The following is a 25,012-nucleotide window of genomic DNA, read 5'->3' as shown; positions in this document are numbered from 1 at the left end:
AGACGGCAACACTGAGCGGAACAGCCTGTCATGGTGAGTGAAAATGAGAAGCCCTCTCTGACTATATTTCCAATGGTTGTTAATATTAAGGCTTAGAATTAGGGTGGGAAGGGTGAAAAATGAGAAACAGTACCATAGAGGAATGTATCTGTACACGGTGAGCTGCAGGCTTTATTTCAACATAACAAGATGATTGTTGCAGATGAGCCAAATACAGTGCAGGCAGTAATACTGGACACTCCTGCAACATAACACGTCCCACAGATAGGAAAGTGCTGATTAAAACCGCATTCTTTGGAGAGATACAACGATTTCGTGGCCATGTCACAGGGCAGATAAAAATCAAACATTCTGCAATAAAAGTTGAAAGGTAGACATGGGGTAGACAGAGCGGGGGTGGGGGGGGGGAGGGTAAATTTACTCTCCTAAAGGTACTAGTGGATCACTGCAGTTTTATTTCAGTAAAGGTAAGCTCCTAGTCACCATTAGTAATAACAGCATTTTATAACACTGTTTATTTAATATATTTTAAAAGAGTCTGGTTTGCAAGTCCACCAACAAAATCTCCTCGCACTTCTTTAGTGTCCTTTTTGAAGACCATCATACATGATCAATGAGTTACCCATTTAAGTCCTATGAAGGCAACTCAAGAAGCTGGACTCATTGACTGAGGGTGGGAATGCCAGTTGGTGGACTGCAGCTCCACCACCATCTTTGGGACCACTCAGTGGACTGAGCTTGCACACTACGTGCGTTACCACGGTTGTCGTGCTTTATGCAATCCCCATAAATATGGTAATGCACACATTGCTGAACTCTACGGGGAACTTGAATCAATTCTCATTTAGTTGAAGGAGAAGGAATTTTATGTGCATTTTGCAGGTCCATATGCAGGAACTCGTATTTGGAATATTTTCCCAGTTACTCCAGCCAAATGCCAAGAAAGTAATCTAGGCCTACCATATAAATCCAGTTTTGATTAAGAGAAAATAACTTCATGTAAAAATAATAAACACAATAGATACTGCAAATGCTGGAAATCCAGACTGATCACCAGTTCCAATGAAGGGCCTCGGCCTGAACCATCAATGGTTAATTCTCCTCCCTAGCTGCTGCCTGAGCCCCTCCACCATTTTGCTCATGGAAAAATAACAACTGATGAGAGAACATCCTTAAAATTGCCTGTAGCCAGTATTCATGAGTGCAACGGAGAAAAAACTAATTTTAATTACTGTACATATTCCTCGCTTTTCCTTATGATTCTCATTTTCCCATCTCAGCATTGCCTTTCTGCCATTTAATATACCAAACCAGTTCAGGTGTAATATTTTCTTTTAAACAAAATCAAAATGGTAGGTGATATCCAAGAATCTAAGCAAAGACATTGTTTAAAATCTAAGTGTCAATTGCCATTTCCCAGAGACCAAATTTAACCAATCCCTGACTGCTCAGGGATTACACTTTTCCATATTTAAGGACGGAGTGTTTTTTTTTACACAAAAATACTAGTTTACAGAGTTCTCTTATCACATGGTGATGGCAGTCCATCAATTTTAAACTAGTGCTGAAGATCCAAAATCCTGAAGCCTCCAATTCAGCTTTAAATCTGGTTTTGTTGCATTATGAAGACGTCACATTAATTTTGAACTCATGTTCACAGAACGTCAGGTTTCACGGGCTGCACCTCTGATGGGGTACCGAGTCTCCACGCAACAGAGGTCTCCGGAGATTTTGAAGCTCGTGTAGCTTGTATCGCCCGATGAGCCAGAACTCCGAATACCACACTGGCGATGTAAGCGATTATTAACATCACAGCAAAGAGGGAAACAGCAACTTCCGTGCCGAGTATGGCGCATTTCACCGAGCTGTATCCGTGTCGATTGTAGAGCGACTCTCTCTGTTTGCACACGTCGGTGGCATTAATTTTAAAAATGAAGTGAAGATACAAAGCCACGCCTATGAGGTAAGCCACTGCTGCGAGAGCCTTTACCACACATTCCATGATCAGGAAGGATGGGTATTTGCTGTGCAGTGCAGAGGACCTGTTGTATTGCAATATACATTCGACGACAAGGAAAGCCACCGAGAAGGCAAGCAGCAGAATGCTAAGACCTACTGCACAGTACACAGTGGTTGACTTCATCACATTGTACTTTACATCTAGTTTACCGATCTGCTGTATTTCATGATTTAGAAATCCGCTGTTGGCATAACCCATGTTGTAATAATAGGCACTTCCGAAGCCTCCAATACTAGCGAAGCCTGCAGAAGCACTTTGGGTGGCTGCGGCACAGATCAGTACCACCAGGTTGAGAATGATTTCAAGCATCTGCAGCAATCCTGCAACAACCAGATTAAGGAAGCTGTTAATGGGAAATGCAGCTAACACCGCTCCAGAACCAGCAGAGGACATCATAAAGGACCAGTGAGACTTTTATAGATTGATTCATTTACTAATCTAAATTGGAGCTTTTAAAGTTCTTCGTTGTAAATATTAGCAGACTTTCAATTGAAAATTGAAAGAAAAATGTAAATGCCCTAATTCTGAAATAAAAACAGAAAATGCTGGAAAAAAAACTCGCAAGTCATACATTATCTGTAGAAAGAGAAACAATTTCTCTTTCCATAGATGCCACCTATCCTGGTGGGTTTTTGCACACATTGTTTTAATTTCAAATTTTCAATATGATTTTAATAGGTAAATTTATAGTTCAACAGTACACCACTTAGTACCTGAATTGTATGTTTTCATGCATAATTAGTACTTCCAATACTTCAATAAATCTGTTACTTATGTACAACGTACTGCGTATGTTAATCAAAATGGCTTCTTTGTTTTGTTAAAAGTAGGAATGCTTCTTTGTTATGGTGTTTTGTCTCGCAGTTGTTTAGCTTTAGAATTGCCGATAACGGGGATTGTATTCATTTGTTAACCAATGAGGGAATGTTATTTTGTCTTGTGGGTCTGGGAGCTGGGTGGAGCGGGGTTTTCGCGGTCTTTTCGGGGAGTCGGGAAGAAGACGCTGAAGGTGGACGTGCGCCGCACTGCAAAGCTGACCACCAGAGTGGTCCCAGGTGCAAGGACGTGGAGGTCAGAGGAAAGTGACGAGGGGTGGAATGGTTCGATGGTTGAGTTCCAATGATGTGCACTAAACTGACTGAACTCTGATAAGTTTGACGCCTTTTACTTTATTTTCTTTTCCTTCATATATACTGTAGTGTTAGTACTCATTTAGTTTTAGTAAGATCTTTTAAAGTATATTCCATAACGGTATCTGGTGTGAGTTTGATATTGTGTGTGCGACGCGGCATTAACTTGATTCCCACAGCACCTGCGTGTACGGGAGGCGGGGTTGGAGAGTGGCTGGACTTTTTCCCCTAGACATATACCAGCCTGTTGGGCAAGTGTTACATTTGCTCTGTCCATGTCCGCACTGCTGCCTGCGCGATTCCACAGCCCCTGAAAATCCAATCCGGGACGAGCACCCCACAAATGTAACAAATGAATCGGTCCTCCAAACTCCCACCAACTTGTGGGGGCACAATGCTCTCTTCAGCTTCTCGTGGCGTGTCTGCCTGTGTCTTAGCAAACCCGCTATTTTATCCCCCGCTGAGGGGGTATCACCTGTCCATCAAACTTCACCACTTCCGGTTGTCTCAGCAGGAGTGTTAACGAACAGTTCGTGTTCAAAGCAAATGTCCGTGGCATTATCAGTGCAGACGCCAAAATACTGAATTATCTGTGTGTGTCTCTCTCTCTTGTTATCTCTCTCTCATTAGCATTTTGGATGGCTTGCCCTTATCTCTCTTATTAGCAGCATCCGTTCTGCAGCTCTGCTTGGCTTCACACATAACAATATAAAGATTTTACTAAAACTAAATGAGTACTAACAATACAGTATATATGAAGGAAAAGAAAATAAAGTAAAAGGCGCCAAGCTTATCAGAGTTCAGTCAGTTTAGTGCACATCATTGGAGCTCAACCATCGAACCATTCGACCCCTTGTCGCGTTCCTCCGACCTCCACGTCCTTGCCCCTAGGACCTCCCAGGTGGTCAACCGAGCAGTGCGGCACACGTCCACCTTCTTCAGCGTTTTCTTCCCGACTTCCCGAAAAGACCGCGAAAACCCCGCTCCACCCAGCTCCCAGACCCACAAGACAAAATAACATTTAACCCCATTGGTTAACAAATGAATACAATCCCCGTTATCGGCAATTCTAAAGCTAAACAACTGCGAGACAAAACACTTACCATAACAAAGAAGCATTCCCACTTTTAACAAAACAAAGAAGCCATTTTGATTAACATACGCAGTACATTGTACACTTAGATCACCTAATTAGTGCAAATGGTTGCATTTCTGCTTAATTACGATTAGAAAGGAATAGTTTACATAATTTACTAGTTTATTTAACTGTCTTTAATTTCGGTGAGGCATTGAATGCAGGAGTGTGAACCAGCAGAACTAAATTGCAGATGCTTGAAATCCAAAAATGCTACAAGTCGTTGTGATTAAGATTGAGCTAGTACTCTCAGGAACAGCCATATATCTCTTTCTCACACTCCGAAGCACGGAAATGAAAGAGCAACGAGTGTGGATTATTCACTTTAAACACTACTTTCTCCCTGGGCAAACACATTTTGTTACTGGTGAATTAACTTCTACCACTTCTTATATAAGGCAATAAACTTGACAGATTGCTTAGCACGAGTCACGCCTTTTCCAGACACAAACCTCTCCTTGTATCCACCCCTCAACAGGGGCTGGTTCTAACAGAAAGATTGGGTGGCTCAATGGATCAGAATTAAGCAAAGGGCTTGAAATACAGGGGTCCCAATCCACTCCTGGGAGTAATCAAAGATGAGCACTCCAGGGACCACATGATCCAATTTTGTTCTTTAATACTACAATAGGACTGCTACTTGAGAGGACATCAAATCATGCTAAGATCACATGAGATATAGGTGCGTGTTCTTGTAAGTGATCAGTCAAATTTACAAGCAAAGTGAACTGAATCAGAGAAGTTCATCATTTTATGTTATTTATTTATTTCGAGAGACAGCACAGAACAGGCCCTTCTGGCCCAATGAGCCACACTAGCCAGTAACTCACCCACTTAACACCAGCCTAACCACAAGACAATTTACTATGACCTATTAACTGGTACTTTTGGAATGTGGACAGAAAACAGAGCACCCGGAGGAAACTCACGTGCTCATGGACAGAACGTACAAACCTCTTGCAGACACTGCCAGAATTGAACTCCAACCTCCGACCTTCGTGATGCCCCGAGCTGTAATAGGGTCATTCTAACTGCTTAGCTACCATGGTGCCCTTGCAAACTTCTTACAGGCAACGGTGGGAATCGAAACCTGATTGGTAAAGTGATTGCGCTAACCACTGTGAGAACGTGCTGCCCCCCCAGACTGTGTAATAGGTTAGGTGTCATCTTAATCAGATAGTATTACTAAGTTACACAATCAGATTTCTGAGCCCTTAGTGAATTCCATTTTCCTCCATTATCAGCAAAATGTTTTAGGTTGCTGCAGGGGATTAAGTAACAATTTTAAATAAAGCAGAAGCTGTAAGTGTCATAGCAGAAATCCAAAAGCTCCACCACACAACACACTGTGGCACAGTTACTCTATTTATACGTCCAGAGAATGGAAGAAGTTACGAAGCTACATTAATGAAGTTTTAACTTCATTTATGTTGCATTAATTTAGATTAGAACAAGCTACAACCTAAATGAATGTAGCAAATACAAAGTTGAAAGTTCAGAATGCCACATTCCACTTTGATCAGGAAATTCATCTAAAGTATGATAAACTACAAAGTAATCTTTACTTGGCTGAAGGGATTTAAAAAGGGGAATAATACAAATCGAAAGGCCTTCAAATTGCTTATTCTTACTTTTAGACAATCTGGGAAGGATTTAGAAGGGGGAGGGGCCACTAGAATAAATGAGAACATGAAGGAAAATAAGTTATGATTCAGTATCACACAAGTGATAGACAACCTATTCTAGGTAATGTTTCTCTTCTGCAATTTAAAAGCCAGAGCAATATAATTGATTATTTTTCTTCTGGCACTTTGCAAGTACAATAGACATCTTGTGAGTGTGAAACATGAGATTGATATTTTGGAAAGCTTCATTGTGGAGGCGGATCCCATGATGTTGAGTAATGAAAACACATTCCATTAAGAGTCTGGAATGCAAACTGCACCACAACACTAATACACGAAAGTGTCATCCTATGCATTCCACTCCATCATAAACCCTTTAGTTGCAGCAGCAATGATATGAGTAAAGGGATTTACAGATTGAATTTCATCATTGATTTTGTTAACTCTGTACTATATTAGCAGCTTCAACCAAATTTTAAATGAAATTTGAAAGCCATGTGCAGCTACTACTGTGCAAGCGATCAAGAACAAGTTTCTTCCCATTAGACTTTAGTCTTTCTCACGACAGAAGTGCCAAAAAGCTGGGAAACTGAACCACGACCGAGTTCAGGAAGCACAGCAGCCCACAACTTTTGTCTGACACTTTCTCTCTTTGCCAGCTTCAGCCTAAACTGCAGCGTGCATCAAACAATTCCTGAAGGAGCTGCTGGAAGAAACGCGTTAATTCCTCTCCCTTTCTGCCTTTGGGAGACAAATATGCCGGGGGCAGATTCTTTGCCAAATCATCACCAACCTATTTTTAGTAGTCTAGTTTTGGAGAAAAGCAGCACCCATGTCAATGTTTCTTAGTGATAAACTCCAAATGTTAAAATCTGTATCATGAGATTTGACTGATAACTTGAGTTGGAAAGAAGCCTTAATGGCTTGACTCACATGACCAAGTTTTATTTCAGTGTGCATTCTGAAGATTTAAACATTAAATGTGCTTGTAATTTGTTTTTGAGAAGTATTTGATGTTCTTTCTCAAGCTTCTCAAAACAAATGTAGAAATTATTGAAAATTATTGCTCTCAGACACCCTAGAGGCCCCCTTAATCTTCAGATAAATTTCAAATGCCGTAATAAAATATTGCCAAAAGATTCTTATTCAGTGTAGATATTAGAATGCAGAAAATGTGATTTAAGTGATCTTGATATGGAATGACTATTGGTGCCAGATGGGATGGATTGAGTATCTCAAAAACTGCTGATCTCTTGGGATTTTCACACACAATCGTCTCCAGAGCAGGGCTTCTCAATTGGCATTCAGTGAGAGGTTGCAAGGAGTTCTACGAGAGGTCATGATTAAAAAAAATAAACTTTTTTTTGACATTGTGCAACGCTTGATGCAAGTGCTCGCCATGGTGGGCAGTGACCAAGCAACCTGTTAGCAATCTCCTGAGACGTCTCTCAGCCCAGTATGGCAGTGCACAGTAAAACCATGTTTATTTGGTTGAGTCCATTCTCAGTTTTTGACATGAGATAGGAGAGGCCGTTGATAGTTGGTGAGGCTGTATTGCACAGAGGGGAGGGACAGTAGGCTGATGAGTGTGTAGTGTGTTTTTCGAGCATTAAAAGGACTCGCCTAACTTGGGCTGTGACGGCAGCCTCTGCTTCCTGAATTACCTCCCCCAACTTCCCCTTGTGCACCACTGACAGACTTATGGGAGCGAACAAACTCCAATGGTGTAGTAGAAAATTGGAGGTAAATTTTCATTCTGAAGACAATCCAATGTGGCAATTTTTGAAGAGGAGGTGTGAGATGGAAGAGAAGGATTCCAATCCTCAGCCTACAGACAATTAAAGTGAGGTTAATGATGAAGAATTACAGTGTTCCAAGTCATTTCACTGTGCGAGAGCCATAATGGACACAAAAAAGTCCATCTTTACGGTGAAAGCTACTTATCAATGGGTTTTACATGGACTAGTGATCCAAGTTTGACATGGACTAGTGATCCTGTTCCATTGTGTCTAGTCTGTGGCATATACAACTTACAAATGCAGCAATGTCTCCAGCACTTAACAAGTCAGTCACATGACATGTAAAAGTGCTGATTATTTTTAAATGGCTATTGGAATCTCAGAACAAACAGAGTAAAGCCTTTGTTAATAAAGGCTCAGGAAGCAAGTTACCTAGTAGCATAACTTATTACCCAGAAAAGGAAAAGTCACTCAGTTGGTGAGAACCTAATAATGCCAGCATGTAAAATTATAGTGGGTAAAATGCTAGGTTAAGACAGAGTACGAGAAATTGAAAAGGTTTCACTCTCAGACAGTATGGTAAGTAGACATACTGATGACATGTCACATGATGCTGAAGAGGTTTTGTGTGATAAAATGAAAAGCAACAGATTCTCTATCCAGGTTGATGAGTCGACAGGTTTCACCAATATATGTCATGTTGTAGCATTTGTAAGATTCGTAAATGATGGTGAAATTCAAGAAAACTTTTTTCCTTTGCAAAGAGCTGCCCAAAACAAGAAAAGGCTAAGATATATTTAATATTTATCTTCATTTCTGGAAACAAAAGGTCTCTCTTGGAAGAACTTTGTTAGCATCTGTACCGATGGTGCCCTAGCAATGGTTTTGTTTCTCTTGTGAAAAAGAAAACCCTGACATTGTCACAACACACTGCTTTCTTCACAGAGAGGGGCTGATGTCAAAACTCTTGCAGATGAAATGGAAAAAGTTCTGGATGGTATTACAAAAATAGTTAACTTTATTAAACAAAGACCAGTTCATTTGAGAATGTTTTAAAAAACTGTGAAAACCTAGACAAAGAGAACACTAATCTCCTATTATATACAGAAATCTGATAGCTTAGCAGAGGAAGAGTTCTTAACACCGTGCTTGAGCTGAAAAGCAAATTGCAGGAGTACTTACAAGAAAATAGGTGGCCAGATTTTGCTGAGAGCTTTGAAGATGAAGAATGGCTGTAGAAACTAGCCTACTTAGCAGACACTTTTCATCATATGAACTACAGTAGTTGAACAAGTCGCAAGGCCCTGGAGAAAATGTTTTGACTTGAAGTGACAAGATTCTTGGAATTAAAATGAAACTGAATCTTTGGAAAAATCATGTTACAAAATGAAATCTTGAAATGTTTTCACTACTGCTTGTGCTTGAGAATGAGGAAGGATATCCGAAAGTCTCAAGTCTTATTGAAAACCACCTGGAAGAATTGCAGAACAAAATTGAACAGTATTTTTCTTCCCTTTCAACATGTGTATGACTGGGAGAGGAACCCTTTCTCTGCTCAGCCTGAGAACTTGACTTTGAGGGATGAGGAAGAACTTTGTGATTCACAGTCTGATCGTGCACTCAAGATGAAATTTTCAGTCCTGCCCCTGGACAAGTTCTGGATTTCTGTGAAAGAAGAGTATCCTGCCATTCGTAGGAAAGCAATGATCATTTTGCTGTAGTTTTCAACTTCTTGCATGTGTGAGCAAGCTTTTTCTTGTTTAACAAACATCAAGGGCAAGGATAGAAATCATCTCAGTTCAATTGAAGGTGAAATCCATGTATCTTTATCTCAAGTTCAACCCAGTATTGAGTATTTGTGCAGCAAAAAAAAAACAAGCACAGGTTTCACATGCTAGGCCTATATTGGAGTCTGATTATGTCACTTAGTAAGAAAATGTTTTTTCAAAGCCTTGCATAAAATTGTGTCTTGGGCTATATTTTTATTCATATTGCTTTGGCTTATGGTTTTTATTAACTTTTGTCAATAAATTTTCATGTTGTAAATTGCATTAATTAAAATCAATTTACAAACTTTATTTAAATTAAATGTACTGAATCTACCTTTGGAAAAATTAAATCCTATTTTGGCTTAAGCCAGTTATTTAACAGAAATTTATTGTGTTTGCCTTATGTTTTTTATGCAGGGATTCCCCAAGACTTGATAATTATTTCAAGGCTCCTCCAGGACAAAAAGGTTGAGAAAGGCTGCTCTAGAATGGTGCAATAAAAAAATCCAGTAAGTGGTAGTTCTGTGGGCAAAAATGCCTTGTTAATGAGAGAGGTCAGAGAAGAATGGCCAGACTGGTTCAAGCTGACAGGAAGGCAACAGTAACTCAAACAACCACATGTTACAACAGTGCTCTACAGAAGAGCATCTCTAAACCCACAACATCGAACCTTGAACTGGTTGGGCTACAGCAGCAGAAGACCATGACCATACAGGTGGTACCTAATAAAGTGGCTACTGAATGTAAATTCAGAAATATGTGCATTTGTCCAGTGCTCAAATGTCTTGCCAACAAACCTCTAGGAATCTATCTAACACTAAACCAACATGGACCATGACATTTGGCTATTCCCCATTCATGTCCAGAGTTTTTCCAACTGGTTGCTTAGGAGGCTCATTAACCAAAGTCAGAGTTTTAAGGTAATCAACATGGTCAATGGATTAGATGATTTTTTTAAAAAGCGGGAATATGTTGCACGGAAGAATGATTGAAGTTGAATCAAAAGTAACTGCCAGAAGGAATATTTTACAAATCTGTGGGAAAAGTACAGGAGATGAGACAAGTTGGAAGAGTATTTCAAGCAACTTTTGTTGATGCAATAGGCAAATTTGTGTCTTTCTGCACGTCAGAATATAATGACTATAGGCCCAGAAACCAGGGAGCTAAATGTGACCTCATTCTATTCCTTTAATAATAACAATTTTTAAAAAAATTCCATTCACTAACTGACTCCACTACTTTATAATTTCCTGTCAGAGTCGCCTTATGTGCAGACATTACTATGCCTAAAGTCACTTTATGGACATTAATCAATCTATGTATATAAGTTATATTATTTATATTTATTGTATTTTTATTATTATGTTCTTTATGTGTGTGTGTGTGTGTTTAAATGCCTTGGATCTGGAGTAACAATTATTTTGTTCTCCATTACACTTGTGTACTGGAAATGACATTTGACATTCTTGATTCTTGCTGAAAAGTATCACTGTAAGACTTGTCAACACCCTTCTTCCAATCCTGACCTCATCATGGGTACTAAGCCATGATGAGGTCAAAGCCAGTTCATTCACATTTCTGCTCCTCTTAATTTTTTCTTGATGTCCATCCCTTCCTCTTCCTCACTCATTACTCACAATCACCCAATCACTAGCAACAGTTCAGGACTTCTTTCTGCTTCTGATGTCTTCCTGGTGAGACGCCTTCCAGTAACTTCTGATCTATAAGCCCTATAAGCTTGAAAATAGTATATATACTGTTATCTTTTTAGATCTCCTCATGCTGTGGTCCAGTATTTTTCTACTCAAGCAACAGAATTCTAAAATTTAATCAAGAATTCTGTTTGTCGATCTCGTAAAATCTCTCACATTTGCCACTAATAAATTTTGCAAGTGTATCCATTTTTCTAAAACTAATTTACAATTTGCTTCTGAAAGCTGTTTTCTTTGGTGATGGTTAGAAGACAGAGTGGGAAAGGCAGTGTAGGTGTGGGTTTCTCTGCAAAGAGGATAGGTAAAGTACCAGAGTAGACTTTTCACACTCTTTATGGCCAACGTTGATCAAAATAGTTCATAAGCTTCTCATCAAAATAGACCATCATCATCCACTGAGTCTGAGGTCTATTAATCATGGTTACTTCTTACAAGTTAGCTCTCAATGAAGAAATACGTAGAATGTTGCAACAATTGAGAAACTATCAGATTCTTCAGATGAAAGATTCTATATTCTTTCATTAATGTATCAAAGTGTTCAATATAACATCATCATGCACCATTGTCAGAGACAGCAGATTTATTAACAATTGAAGGAGGAAAAGGAGTTTTAAAGTTGCTTCCATTATCAATTAAGAAACAGGCTTTGCTGACAATTAACTGCCCAAGAAACAAATGAGCACTACTGTCCTTCCTCTGTACCAAACAGTGGCATTTTCCTCAAAGTATGGTTACCAGTATTACGAAGCAAAATATTATAAAATTAATAACAGAGCAATCCTTGTGTTTGCATTGTCATAATATATTTGGACTTGGATTTAGGTTTGCGGTGTTCCACAAACTAATCTGGTCATAACCTGTTGCCTTGACGTCGCACGTTATGAAGACCATGGAGCGGCTGATAATACAGAATCTGAGGCCACAAACCAGGCACGCCCAGGATCCTCTTTAGTTTGCGTATAAGGAGAAGGTGGGAGTGGAGGATGCTATCACGTATTTGCTGCACAAATCACTCTCTCACCTAGAGGGGGTCAGTTGTGCTGTGAGGATTACATTCCTTGACTTCTCTAGTGCCTTTAACACCATCCAGCCCAAGATCTTAAGGCACAAACTAACGGAGATGGGAGTAGACTCTCACATGGTGGATTGGATAGTGGACTACTTGACAGATAGACCTCAGTATGTGCGGTTGGGAGACTGTAGGTCTGACACGGTGGTCAGCAGCACAGGAGCGCCGCAGGGAACCGTACTCTCTCCGGTCCTGTTCACCCTGTACACATCAGACTTCCAATATAACTCGGAGTCCTGCCATGTGCAGAAGTTCGCTGATGACACGGCCATAGTGGGGTGTGTCAGGAATGGACAGGAGGAGGAGTATAGGAAACTGATACAGGACTTTGTGATATGGTGCAACTCAAACTACCTGCGTCTCAATATCACCAAGACCAAGGAGATGGTGGTGGACTTTAGGAGATCTAGGCCTCATATGGAGCCAGTGATCATTAATGGAGAATGTGTGGAGCAGGTTAAGACCTACAAGTATCTGGGAGTACAGTTAGACGAGAAGCTAGACTGGACTGCCAACACAGATGCCTTGTGCAGGAAGGCACAGAGTCGACTGTACTTCCTAAGAAGGTTGGCGTCATTCAATGTCTGTAGTGAGATGCTGAAGATGTTCTATAGGTCAGTTGTGGAGAGCGCCCTCTTCTTTGTGGTGGCGTGTTGGGGAGGAAGCATTAAGAAGAGGGACGCCTCACGTCTTAATAAGCTGGTAAGGAAGGCGGGCTCTGTCGTGGGCAAAGTACTGGAGAGTTTAACATTGGTAGCTGAGCGAAGGGCGCTGAGTAGGCTACGGTCAATTATGGATAACTCTGAACATCCTCTACATAGCACCATCCAGAGACAGAGAAGCAGTTTCAGCAACAGGTTACTATCGATACAATGCTCCTCAGACAGGATGAAGAGGTCAATACTCCCCAATGCCATTAGGCTTTACAATTCTACCGCCAGGACTTAAGAACTTTTTAAAAGCTATTATTAATGCTTTTTGAGATAGTGATTTAGATGCATATCATATTTTTTACTGAGTTAAGTATTGTATGTAATTAGTTTTGCTACAACAAGTGTATGGGACATTGGAAAAAAAGTTGAATTTCCCCATGGGGATGAATAAAGTATCTATCTATCTATCTATCATAAATCTATACTTCATATTTCGCAAGCTGCCACTTTCCTACACGAACACAAAAAATTATATAGTAAAAGACTTATTAATGCAAGGTCAGTGACATTATACATACCTCTTCTGGAGCATAAATATGAGCACTTTGTCCCAAAGGACTCTTTGGGTGGAGAGTTAGCTTGTGAAACAGCACTATAAAAGGGAGGTGCTGAAGAAGATGGTCTACTGTTTGGTTGAGATGGTGTTCCTCTTGTAGTGGGTGGTCTGGAGTACGATTCTTCCACTGAATCTCGTGAATGTCTACAGAAGCAGAAATTATTTCAAATTCATCAAATGTTGATCCATTCCAAAGAAAATATTCAAACTAAACAAGCCCCTCTCAAGTCATCATTGACCCCCTGAGATTTCACATTGTTCTCCTTAATTCTTTATATTCTGCTTATTCTTTCATTCCAAAATATATAAATTAAAACTAGATATCAAAGGGAAAATAGAAAAATATCTATAACTCTAGCGAGATATACAATAACACATTTGCATGGAATTTGAAGCAAACTGAATTCTCACACACTAAAAATATAAATTCATTGCTTATCACAATTAAACAAAAACAACAAAAAAAGAACCTTTCACTGGAAGGATATGGCTCTCTTGAAGGTTTGCTTTGGTGATTGTCTCTTGGGTCTTCCCTGCTACGTCTACCAGAGTGGCTATTTTCAGGATGGGGCCTGTCCCTGGGTCTTCTCTCTCGATGTGGGTTATTCGAAGAATGGCTTCCATCAGAATTTCTTGGAACTTTACTGGGATAGGACATTTTGTAGCTTCATTTGCCTTCAGCTCTACTCATGAGATCTATAGTTGAAAGTATAAATGTCAAAAACTATGCAATAGAGAGAAGCTTACTTCATTATAAAATCATTAAGTGTTTTAGCATTTTTATACAAAGATTACAACAAAATATTACTGGTCAAATTGTTTCCCAGAAAAGGTTAGTTATTCCCTATTCCGAAGAATGATAGGAATACTTCTATTACTGGAAGAGTGACAAAATAAACCACAATTGTTTACAAATACCGAAGCTGTCATCCATTTGCAAATATTTTGTCACCACACGAAGAGACATCATCAGTGTGCTGTTCATTTGTGGGGTGTCCTCCAAATGCTTGGCCTTTATATAATTAATCAGCTGATTGATCGTCAATACGGAAACTCAATTGTGACGAAGGGATGGGGTCTCGTCACTGATTGGTTTATGGTGGACACCGTTTGTTGTAGTCTGGAATTTTGCCTGCATTGGCTTATGTAGACCTTGATCCTATTTATGTCTTTTTATAGAATTGCTTGCAAAGAAACCATGCTTCTAGGAATTCTCTTACATGCCATGTGTTTGCTTGCAGCATGACTTTCACTAATACCCAGTCAAATTTGTGCCCCTCTTGATCTTCGTGGGTAGAGACTAGGGAGAGTTGGCTATGCTGCTTCACAACCAGTTGATGTTCTTGGATCCTTTGAATAGTTTTCTCCTAGTCTGGCCGACATAATATTTGCTGCAGTCCCCGCACCGGGTTTTGTAGACCTCACTGGTCTTGTCCAATAGCTTGGTTTGATCTTTTGCTCTGCAGTGAACTCTCCTCAGTGTTGCTGTTGGTTTATGTGTGACTGAAATTCTATGTTCTTGGAGCAGTAAGACCGTCCTTTCCAAGGTATTTCAAATGTCTGGAAGGACAACCCATTTGGTCGCTTCTCGGTTGATGCATTGTCGACCTCATAGACATCTTCTTATGAAGTTATGTGGGTATCTGTTTCATCCAAATACTTTGCAGGAATGTTTCTTCCCTTTATCCTTCTGTTCTGTCATGCGGCAGTGTGTCTTTGCTCTTCGGAATAAAGTTTTGTTACAGCTCTTCTTGTGTGACCTGTGTGCGTTCGTTATGATAAACGGATGTTTCCAAAGCGTCACGTGTGTTTCTACTGACATGTCCAAGCATGCCAGTTCCCCGTTTCTGTTTCCACTGTCAACTTAATATGATTTAACATATTGCAAACTGCCATGTAGACCTTGATCCTATTTATAAGCCAATGTGGCCAAAATTCTAGACCACAACACAAAGAGTTCACCATGCAACCAATCAGTGACGAGACCCCCCCCCCCTCCCTACGTCACAAATGAGTTTTCTTATTGATGACCAATCAGTTGACTGATAAAAGGCCAAGCATTCGGAGGACACACCACAAAATGAACAATGCACTGATGAAGTCTCCTCGTATGCAAATTTGCAAATGAATTGCCAAGATCGGAGAACAACTCAACCCAACCATCAACCACCCGAGCTATACAGCTTCCGAATTATTTCCACCATACAATATATCAAAGCAACTGAGCCATGTCAACAATTATGTACAGCCATATACAAGAAACATTTTATTTGCAAAATAATCAATAAAATATTTTTTCCAATGAATTATGTCTGGAATGTTAACAAAGTTAATATCTGCAAGTCCGTTGCAAAATAATTACCTCCACACTCATAGGCAGACAATAACAAAAATCAATGTCTAAGTTAGCCTCAGCATTGCATTAAAAATCCCCTGGCACTATTTCAAAGAACAGTGAAGTTATTACAGGCTAATAATCATCACACAATCAACATCTAGTAGAAAATAAAATGCCATAATTCCTCAGTGGGTCAAACAGTATCTGTATTCCTAAAACGTTACAGCAGTACTTTCTTGTTTCAGTTCATTGTTTGTTGTGTGAACAATGCAAACACTAGAAGGTTGAGAGAGAAATTGATAAGATTGAAAGGCCTTTTGATAAGGGTTGAGAGCTGATTTGATAAAAGTGGATAAAATCATGACCGCTTTAGAGTGCATAACTAGAGGAAAGAGTATTCAAGAATCGTATGCACAGATTTAAGGCTTTGGCTAAAGATTTTTTTTAAAAAAAGCACAACTTTTGCATCTCATAAGGGGAGGAAATAGTTTTGATTTAAAGAAGGGGAGAAGACAGATGCTGATGGAAAAATACTTTCCAGGAACATGGCGGTGAAGGAAGGCACTGAAAGAAAACACGATTGTTCTTCCAGAAGTTGGCATATTGTCTATGGGCTAATTGGCTGTGCCAATCTTTATACAATCCATATAATTAATGCACATCATGACTTAGGTTTCTATTTCAATTTGCAAATTGAAGCCCTTTTGCAAAACAAGTTGAAGCATGATAAAACTCAACACAAAAACAAATTATTTAGCAAAGAGTTTTTTTTTCGAAGTTAATGCTTTACAAAGAGTGCACTACTGAAGCTAATTTCTGTGGGTCACTAGACGAGGCAAGAAACAGGCTACTGTTGGTAATTAGTTAAGACACAATATGACACACTGAAGATACACTGTAAACCCTGACAACGATAGTCCTTCTTGCCAGTAGAGATATCCTAATGACATTTTTTTTGTGTCACCACCTCAACATAAGGGGCCAGATTCAGATTAGTTTGTCATATATACAAGGTACAATGAGGCTCACAAGGTAGACAGTGTATACCGAAACAATAAATACAACGAACTCCGCAAGACAGCAGAATTGCGCAAAGGTTGTAATGCAGTATGAAGTAGCGCAAAGTAAATATTAATGTGAAAAGACAAGACAGGTATATTTGCGGCCAAAAGTAGTTCAGTCGAAAGGAAAATATTGCAATTAAAACTGAAGATTATAGGTTAAAACTGAAGATATATTTGTGCTAGAGTGGTAGGTGGAGATTTAGAGCGTGCTGCCGGCCCGCAGGTTGGAAACTGTGGAGAGACCCACAGGTGAACGACAGGAGCTGGATCCAAAATACGGATGAGGCCGGTGCTGGCGGAGACTCACAAAGGGAGGGGACGTGCCGCGGTTTCCTACACCGTCGCCCGAGCAACCTCCGTCGAAATTGTTCACTAAACAGGCAGAAGGACAAGAAAAGATATTTACCCAAACTCGGCTCGGCGGTGTTGACTTTAGACTGAAGACCGAAACCAACTAGAGTGCAAGGTGAACGGGCGGGCGGGGCAACTGGTTCATCAGGTTCCTGAACCTTGGCGCTGAGCCTAGTTTCAGGAACTATAATAAAACACCAAACGACTCTTCGCAACACACAAAAAATGCTGGTAGAACTCAGAATCTATGCAAAAAAGTACAATCGACGTTTCGGGCCGAAACCCTTCGGCAGGACTTCCTCAAGACTGAAACGAACAATGTTTGTTTTGAAGAACGAATGCATCCCCATATAATTCCTCCCCACCCCGTTTAATTATATACCCAGCGAACAATAAAAACATTCTTTCTCCCCTTAAAGTTGCCGGCTTTCATCGGCCTGAAAATTACTGGGATATGAGTGGGAACGTATGGGCTGGAAAGGGGTTAGGGGGTCTTGCAAAGCCGATATCATGGGCCAGGGAATATTTGTTGACTGCAAAGGCTTAATATTTATTTTCCAAAAAGAAAGCCTTTGAAGATAAATCTCGAAGTGGATCTAGTTTGTAATTGTACTTGTAAGAGTTTATCTTACCGCATGGTAGGTTATCTAAAAAGGAGTAAACATTTATTTTGCATATTACATATCCAAAATGACATTTATAGGCCATCTAAAGCTCATTAATATTCACAATAGTTTTATCTCACTTTATGAAATTTGTGAGTTCAACTTCGATGATGGCAGATTTTAAGAAACCTGTGTTTAATTCACAACCACAGTTTGTAATAGTTCGAGACTCCAGATTGAATTCAACAACTTCAAATAACAAACCTTTCCAGTTTCTGTCTAAATTGTCCCGTTCTGATTAAATGTCTTGTGCTCATAATATTAGCTCAGTGTTTCTCTTCACACCAGCTGAGAATTTTGAGCATTTTGTTCTCTTTCAAGTACAGCCTTTCACATTTTACAGTGCCAGACTGTGTTCTCCTTTTCCACCAATTTCCCTCCCCTCCCCTCTCTCTCCCTTGCCCCTCTTCGCCCCTCTCATCTCTCCTCTGTCTCACCCCATTTCTCACCCATCTCACCCTGTCCCTCTCCCCCTCACTTCCCTGCTATCTCTCCCCATTTCTTCCCCTCTCCCCCTCTCCCCCCTCTTTACCCCCTCTTCCCGTTCCCCCTTAGAATACCTTCCAATAACTTATCCAGGGATGTCAGGCTCACCGGCCTATAATTTCTTGGTTTCTTCAAGGAGCCTCTCTAAAACAAGAGAACAACATTAGTTATCTTCAAGTTCTTCTGCACCTCACCTGTGACTAAAGATGTTTTAAATCACTCAGCTGAGGACCCTTGAATTTCTGCACTGGACTTCCACAAGATCTGAGTGAACACATTGTCAACCCTAAGGGATTTGCATAAAGACAGCAAGCACCTCCTCCTCTGTAATCCCCATATGGTCCATGCTGCTGTTTTGCAGCACCTCTTCAGAGGATGTGTCCATCTTCCAAGTAAATACAGATGTAAAAAGTCTACTTAAGATCTCCTCCATCTATTTCCGCTCCATGCATATACCAATGCTCTGATCTTCAAGAGGACCAATTTTGTCCCTTGCTGTCCTTTTGTTCTTTATATATATGCTGACACCCTTGGGATTGTCCTTCACCTTGTCTGATAGAACAACCTAGTCTTCTTTTAGCCCTCCTCATTTCCTTTGTAAATATTCTCTTGCATTTCTTGTACTCCTCAAGTACACCACCCACAGCTCCAATCTGCAAATTAAATTTGCCAACGACACTGCATTGATTGGCCTTATCTCAAACAATAACGAGGTGGCCTACAGGGAAGAAGTCATCTCTCTGACACAGTGGTGTCAAGAAAACAACCTCTCCCTCAATGTCGTAAAAACCAAGGAGCTGGCTGAGAATTACAGGAGGAATGGAGACGAGCTAACCCCTATTGACATCAATGGATCTGGGTTTGAGAGGGTAAACAGCTTCAACATCTACATCACCAAGGACCTCACGTGGTCTATACACACCAGCTGTGTGGTGAAAAAGACACAGCAGCACCTCTTTCACCTGAGACAGTTGAAGAAGTTTGGTATGGGCCCCCAAATCCTAAGAATTTTCTACAGGAGCACAATTGAGAATATCCTGACTGGCTGCATCACTGCCTGCCATGGGAACTGTACTTCCCTTAATCTCAGGACTCTGCAGAGAGTGGTGCAGACAGCTCAGCGCATCTGTAGTTGTGAACTTCCCATGATTCAGGACGTTTACAAGGACAGGTATGTAAAAAGGGCCCGTAGGATCATTGGGGACCCAAACCATCCCAACCACAATCTATTCCAGCTGCTACCATCTGGGAAGTGGTACCTCAGCATAAAAGCCAGGACCAACAGGCTCCTGGGCAGTTTCCTCCACCAGGCCATCAGACTGAAGAACTCATGCTGATGTAAGTGTACTCTATATTACATTGACTGTTCTATTTATTATAAATTGTTATAAATTACTATGATTGCGCATTTAGATGGAGACGTAACATAAAGATTTTTACTCCTCATGTATGTGAAGGATGTAAGAAATAAAGTCAATTCAATTCAGTTCATTTGTTCCTTGCTTCTTATACCTGCTATACAGCTTCTTCTTCTTAATCAGGACCTCAATATCTCTGGAAACAAAGGTTCTCTAAACTTGTCAGCCTTGCCCTTTATTCTGACAGGAACATGCCAACTCTGTACTCTCAACCAGACCTATCTTTCTCCATGATTTTCTTGAAACTAACAACATAATGGTCACTAGACGCGAAGTGTCCCCTACACATCTTTCTGTCACCTGCCTTGCCTCGTTCTCCAACAGGGAAGATGGTGCCACAGTAGTGTAGCACCTAGTATGATCCTATTACACCTCGGGATGTTCCAAAGTTCAGAGTTCATTTCTGGCGCTGTCTGCAAGGAGTCGTGTACATCCTTCCTGTGGAATGCATGGGTTTTCCCCAAGTGCTCCAATTTCCTCCCAGGATAATTGGGCATTGTAATTTGTCCCTTGATTAGGTCAGGGTTAATCAGGACTGGAAGGGCCTACTCTGTGTTGTATCACTGAATAAAGTAACTAAATACTGGGAGATCCAGTATTGCATCCTCTCTAGTTCGGACCTCTATATTGATGAAGGAAACTTCTGAACTCCTTTGGCCAACTCTATCCCATCAACCCTTTTACGATATGAGAGTCCCAGTCAATATGTGGAAAGTTAAAATCACCTACTATCAGAGCCTCATTTTTCTTGCAACTGTCTGCTTTCACTCCATTCTCTGCACACCCATGCGCTCATTTAAGAGCTTCTTATATACCTCCATATGCATCTACCATATTTACACCATTAACACCCATGGCAGTGCATTCCCACTCTGTGTGTGTGTGTGGGGGGGGGGGGGGGGAATCTTCCCTCACACATCTCCTTTGAACCTTCACCCTCTCACCTTAAATGCATGCCCTCTAGTATTAGAACTTTTCACCCTGGGAAAAAGATGCTGGCTGCCCATCTATGCCTCTCATAACCTCTTAAACTTCCAACAGGTTTCCCTCAGCCTCCGCTGCTCCAGAGAAAATAACTCTTTTTTTTTAAAAAAAACTCTCTTCATAGAACATGTCCTCTTATCTGGGTAGCATCCTAGTTATTCTCATCGGCACCCTCACCAAGGCCTTCACATCTTTCTTATAATAATTCAGCCGCAGCAGAACTAATGTTTTATAAAGCTTTATCATAACGTCCTGACTCTTGAACTTAATGCCTCAAATAATAAAGACAATGATGCCATGACTACCCTATTTATCAGTGCAACACTTTCTGGGAGATATGATCTTGAACACCAAGATTACCTTTATACATAAACACTGTAGTTTTGTCCCTTTGCAAATATCATTCCACTCTTTAAGAAGGGAGAGGGGCAAAAGACATGAAACTATAGGCCTGTTAGCCTGACCTAAGTGGTTGTGAAGATGTTGTAGTCCATTATTAAGGATGAAGTTTCAGGGTACTCAAAGGCACATGATAAAATAGGCCAAAGTCAGCATGGTTTCCTTAAGGAGAAATCCTGTCTGTTGGAATTCATTGAGGAAACAATAGGCAGAAAGGCAAAGGACAGTATGTGCAAGTTGTTTACTTGGATTTTCAGAAGGCCTTTAACAAGGTGCCGCACATGAGGCTGCTAAACAAGATAAGAGGCCATGGTACTACAGGAAAGATAACCAGCATGGATAGAAGATTAGCTAACTTCTGGGAGGCAAAGCTGGTCCCCAGCCTGGTCTTCTAGTCCATGCCAGTCTGGCCTTCTGCCTAGTCCAATCTAAACGTACCTAGATGAGAGTCCCCTATAGCCTTCCCATTCATGTACATCTCTTAAATGCTACAATTAGACCCATTTCTACCACTTCTGCTGATAGCTTGTTCTGTGATGGTTATTCGCTTCATGGGCTAGTGAGCTTCATGTTTTCCCAAGTTTGATTTCTAAGCACAGCCGTTGCCATTTGTAAGATCAAACAATTGTTTACCTTCTGGTCATAAACAGAAGCCAGTCTTTAGTTCTTAAAATGTAAATAGCAAGCTTGAAGTTAAAAACACTGCTTTGTATGTAGCAGATGCTCAATCTGTAGACATAGGATGTAGTTCAACAAAGGGCAGCAAAGAGGTGGTTGCAGGAGACAGAGGAGAGGCTACGAGATTACATTGAGTCAGTGGACTGGGCCATGCTCAAGGACTCATTGGTGATTCTGAATGAATGCACTATGGTTGTCACAGACCATATTAAAACAGTTGTAGACAAGTGCAATTATGAAGAAAGCATGGCAGCACCTCTACTTCCTTAGGAGTTTGCAAAAATCAGAATCAGGTTTATTATCACCGGCATGTGACGTGAAGTTTGTTAAATTAGCAGCAGCAGTTCAATGCAATACATAATATAGAAGAAGAAAACAATTAAAATAATATAAATAAATAATTAAATCTATACAGTATACCCATATTGAATAGATGAAAAATCATGTAAAAACAGAAATACTATATTTTAAAAAAAGTGAGGTAGTAGCCAAGGGATCAATGTCCATTTAGAAATTGGATGGCAGAGGACAAGAATCTGTTCCTGAATCGCTGAGTGTGTACCTTTAGGCTTCTGTACCTCCTACCTGATGTTAACAGTGAGTTATAAAGTATAGCCACTGTCTTGCCTTCTTTATAACTGCATCAATATGTTGGGACCAGTTTAGATCCTCAGAGATCTTGGCACCCAGGAAGTTGAAACTGCTCACTCTCTCCACTTCTGATCCCTTTATGAGGATTGGTATGTGTTCCTTCATCTTACCCATCCAGAAGTCCACAATCAGCTCTTTGGCATGACATCTAAAACTTTTAACAAGCTTCTTATAGAGTTTTCATGGAGAGTATAGTGACTGGCTGTGTGACAGCCTATTGTGGAAACATCAATGCCCTTGAACGGAAAATCCTATATAAAGTACTGGATACAGCCCACTCCATTATGGGCAAAGGTTTCCCCACCATTGAGCACATCTACATGAAATGCTTTCACAGGAAAGCAGTATCCATCATCAGGGACCCTCACCACTCAAGACATTCTTGCTGCTGCCATCAGGAAAAGGGTACGGGAGCTTTAGAACTCACACCACCACGTTCAGTACAGTTATTACCCTTCAATGATCCGGTTTTTGAACTAAAGGGGAAATCATCACTCATCTTCACTTGTCCCATCATGGAAATGCTCCCATAACCTATGGATTCACTTTCAAGGACTCTTCATCATATTATCTTGATATATTTATTTATTTATTTATTTATTTATGCTACTTCTTTCTTTTCGTATTTTCAGTCTTTTCATTCTCTTTTGCACACTAGTTGAACGCTCAAGTTGGTGCAGTCTTTCATCAGTTCTGTTATGGTTTATCAATTTATTGAGTTTGCCCAGAAGACAACGAATCTCAGGATTATATAAGGTGACTTATATGTACTTTGATAATAAATTTACTTTGAATTTTGCTTGAGGTGTTTGTCAGTGCATATCATGCTGTGATAAAGACACTTTAAAGTTTGGGTTTTTTCCTTTTTCAGGGTAACAATGTGATCTACTTGTCTCAACAAAGATGCATTGATGATCATGTTACTTATAACGCTATGGAGACATTTGTTCACACCAAAGTATTTAAACTTTTGTAATCGTGTTTGACCATCTGTATGTGTAGGTTATCAAAACTTGATGTACTTTGAGTTTGGTATTTTACTGCCCAGTCTCCTTTGTGTGTGTTTGTGCTGACTAAAGACTCAAGTTTCCATGTGATTCATCCAATACAGAGTCTGGCAGCAGAGCAGATTAACAGATACAATAATAATTCTATGGGGATAGGTGAACATCAGCAGCTTCCTTCAGAAGGATTGACTCAATGTACTCTATGAATCACTGCAGACTGTGAGTGGCCCACGTTCGGTGCAAATGTGTTCTGTGTCCAGAAGCAAACATGTACTGAGTCCATGCGGTGTTGATCGGCTGTGCTGTTACTCCAAGGTGCTTAAAGATATCCTGTTACACCAATGGAGCATTTTTCAGAAACTCCAACCCCGTAATCCTCTCAAAACAATATGGAGGCATAAAACCAAATAGAAACAAATTACTCAGAGAGAAATAGATTTGGCTGTTCAAGTCAACGGTTTTTGATTTACAGTTTTTCCTCCTTATCTCTTTTTGTTTGGTCTGGCTGTGCAGATAGAAACATTATGGCAATTGAGATTTTACCAAGGGCAATTGGACACAAGCCAAATCAATGTAAGAGGAATGGAAGTGGCAATCAGTCTAGAGCTTTTCTCAGTGGGAGCAGAATAATTTCCTATATTAAAAATTGGCTCAGAAATAGGAAACAAGAGAGGGTGGGGTTGAAGGTTGTTTATCGCGCTGGAGGTTGGTGATTAGTGATATGCTTTGTGGTTGGTTTTGGTACCTTTGTTATTAATACATACGATCTGGATGTAAAGGAACAGGTTTGTTATGGAAGTAGGCTGAGAAGTCGCAATGCGGACAAGTGTGAGGTGATGCCCTTTGGAAAATGAAACCAGTGTAGGAATGGTAGGGCCCTAAGGAGGGTCATGTAACACAGGGGGACCGAGGAATACAAGTGCATAGATTGTTGAAAATGGTGTCACAGGTGCCAGGGTGGTGAAAAGGGCATTTAGCACGCTGGCCTTCATCAACCAGGGCATTGAGGATATAGTTGGGACATTATGCAGCAGTTGTTTAGGTTGTTGGTGAGGCTGCACCTGGGAGCACTGTGTATAGATTGATTCATCCTGTTACAGGAAATATGTTGTTAAACTGGGAAGAGTGCAGGAGCAATTCACAAGGACATTGCCAGGACAAGAGGGCCTGAGTTATAGGGACACTGTGGCAGGGCTTTGTTTTTATTCCTTGACAAATGAGGGGGCGACCTTACAGAAATGTTTAAAATGAATAGAGGCACAAATAAGGTGGATAATAATTATCTTTTTCTCAGGATAACGAGAGACCATAGCTGAATGGAATGAATTTAGGGCGCAAAGAGAAAGAGTTAAAAGAGATTTGAGAGATGTATTCACTAGCTGCCAAGGGAAGAAACCGAGAAAGGTAAAACACTATCACTTACAAGGCATTCGGTTAGATTCATGGAGGGGCGGGGCTCAGAGGGATAGGACCCAAAGGCAGGAAATTGGGACCAGCGGGCTG

General features: G+C 40.5%; 1 protein-coding gene across 2 annotated transcripts in view; it reads right to left on the bottom strand.

The window, feature by feature from the left end:
• LOC140713749 (MARVEL domain-containing protein 3-like) overlaps nucleotides 1–17,534 on the bottom strand; it is a 32,742-nt gene extending 15,208 nt beyond the window's left edge. The window contains exons 1-4 of one of the 2 annotated variants that reach the window (XM_073024224.1): nucleotides 17,277–17,534; nucleotides 13,939–14,164; nucleotides 13,431–13,612; nucleotides 427–2,340 (exon numbers count right to left, since the gene is read on the bottom strand). In XM_073024224.1, coding sequence (XP_072880325.1) covers nucleotides 1,655–2,340; nucleotides 13,431–13,612; nucleotides 13,939–14,126 — 1,056 coding nt within the window. In that variant the 5' untranslated portion in view covers nucleotides 14,127–14,164; nucleotides 17,277–17,534 and the 3' untranslated portion in view covers nucleotides 427–1,654. Of the gene's footprint in view, nucleotides 1–426; nucleotides 2,341–13,430; nucleotides 13,613–13,938; nucleotides 14,165–17,276 lie in introns of those variants that run through there. The other variant, XM_073024223.1, reaches the window with a different exon arrangement.
• Between the last annotated feature and the right edge of the window lie 7,478 nt (nucleotides 17,535–25,012).

The sequence above is a fragment of the Hemitrygon akajei genome, chromosome 20 (genome assembly GCF_048418815.1).
Source record: "Hemitrygon akajei chromosome 20, sHemAka1.3, whole genome shotgun sequence".
NCBI classification, from domain to species: domain Eukaryota; kingdom Metazoa; phylum Chordata; class Chondrichthyes; order Myliobatiformes; family Dasyatidae; genus Hemitrygon; species Hemitrygon akajei.
The sequence above is the reverse complement of the archived record's forward strand: the minus strand, read 5'-3'. Positions and strand labels throughout refer to the sequence as shown.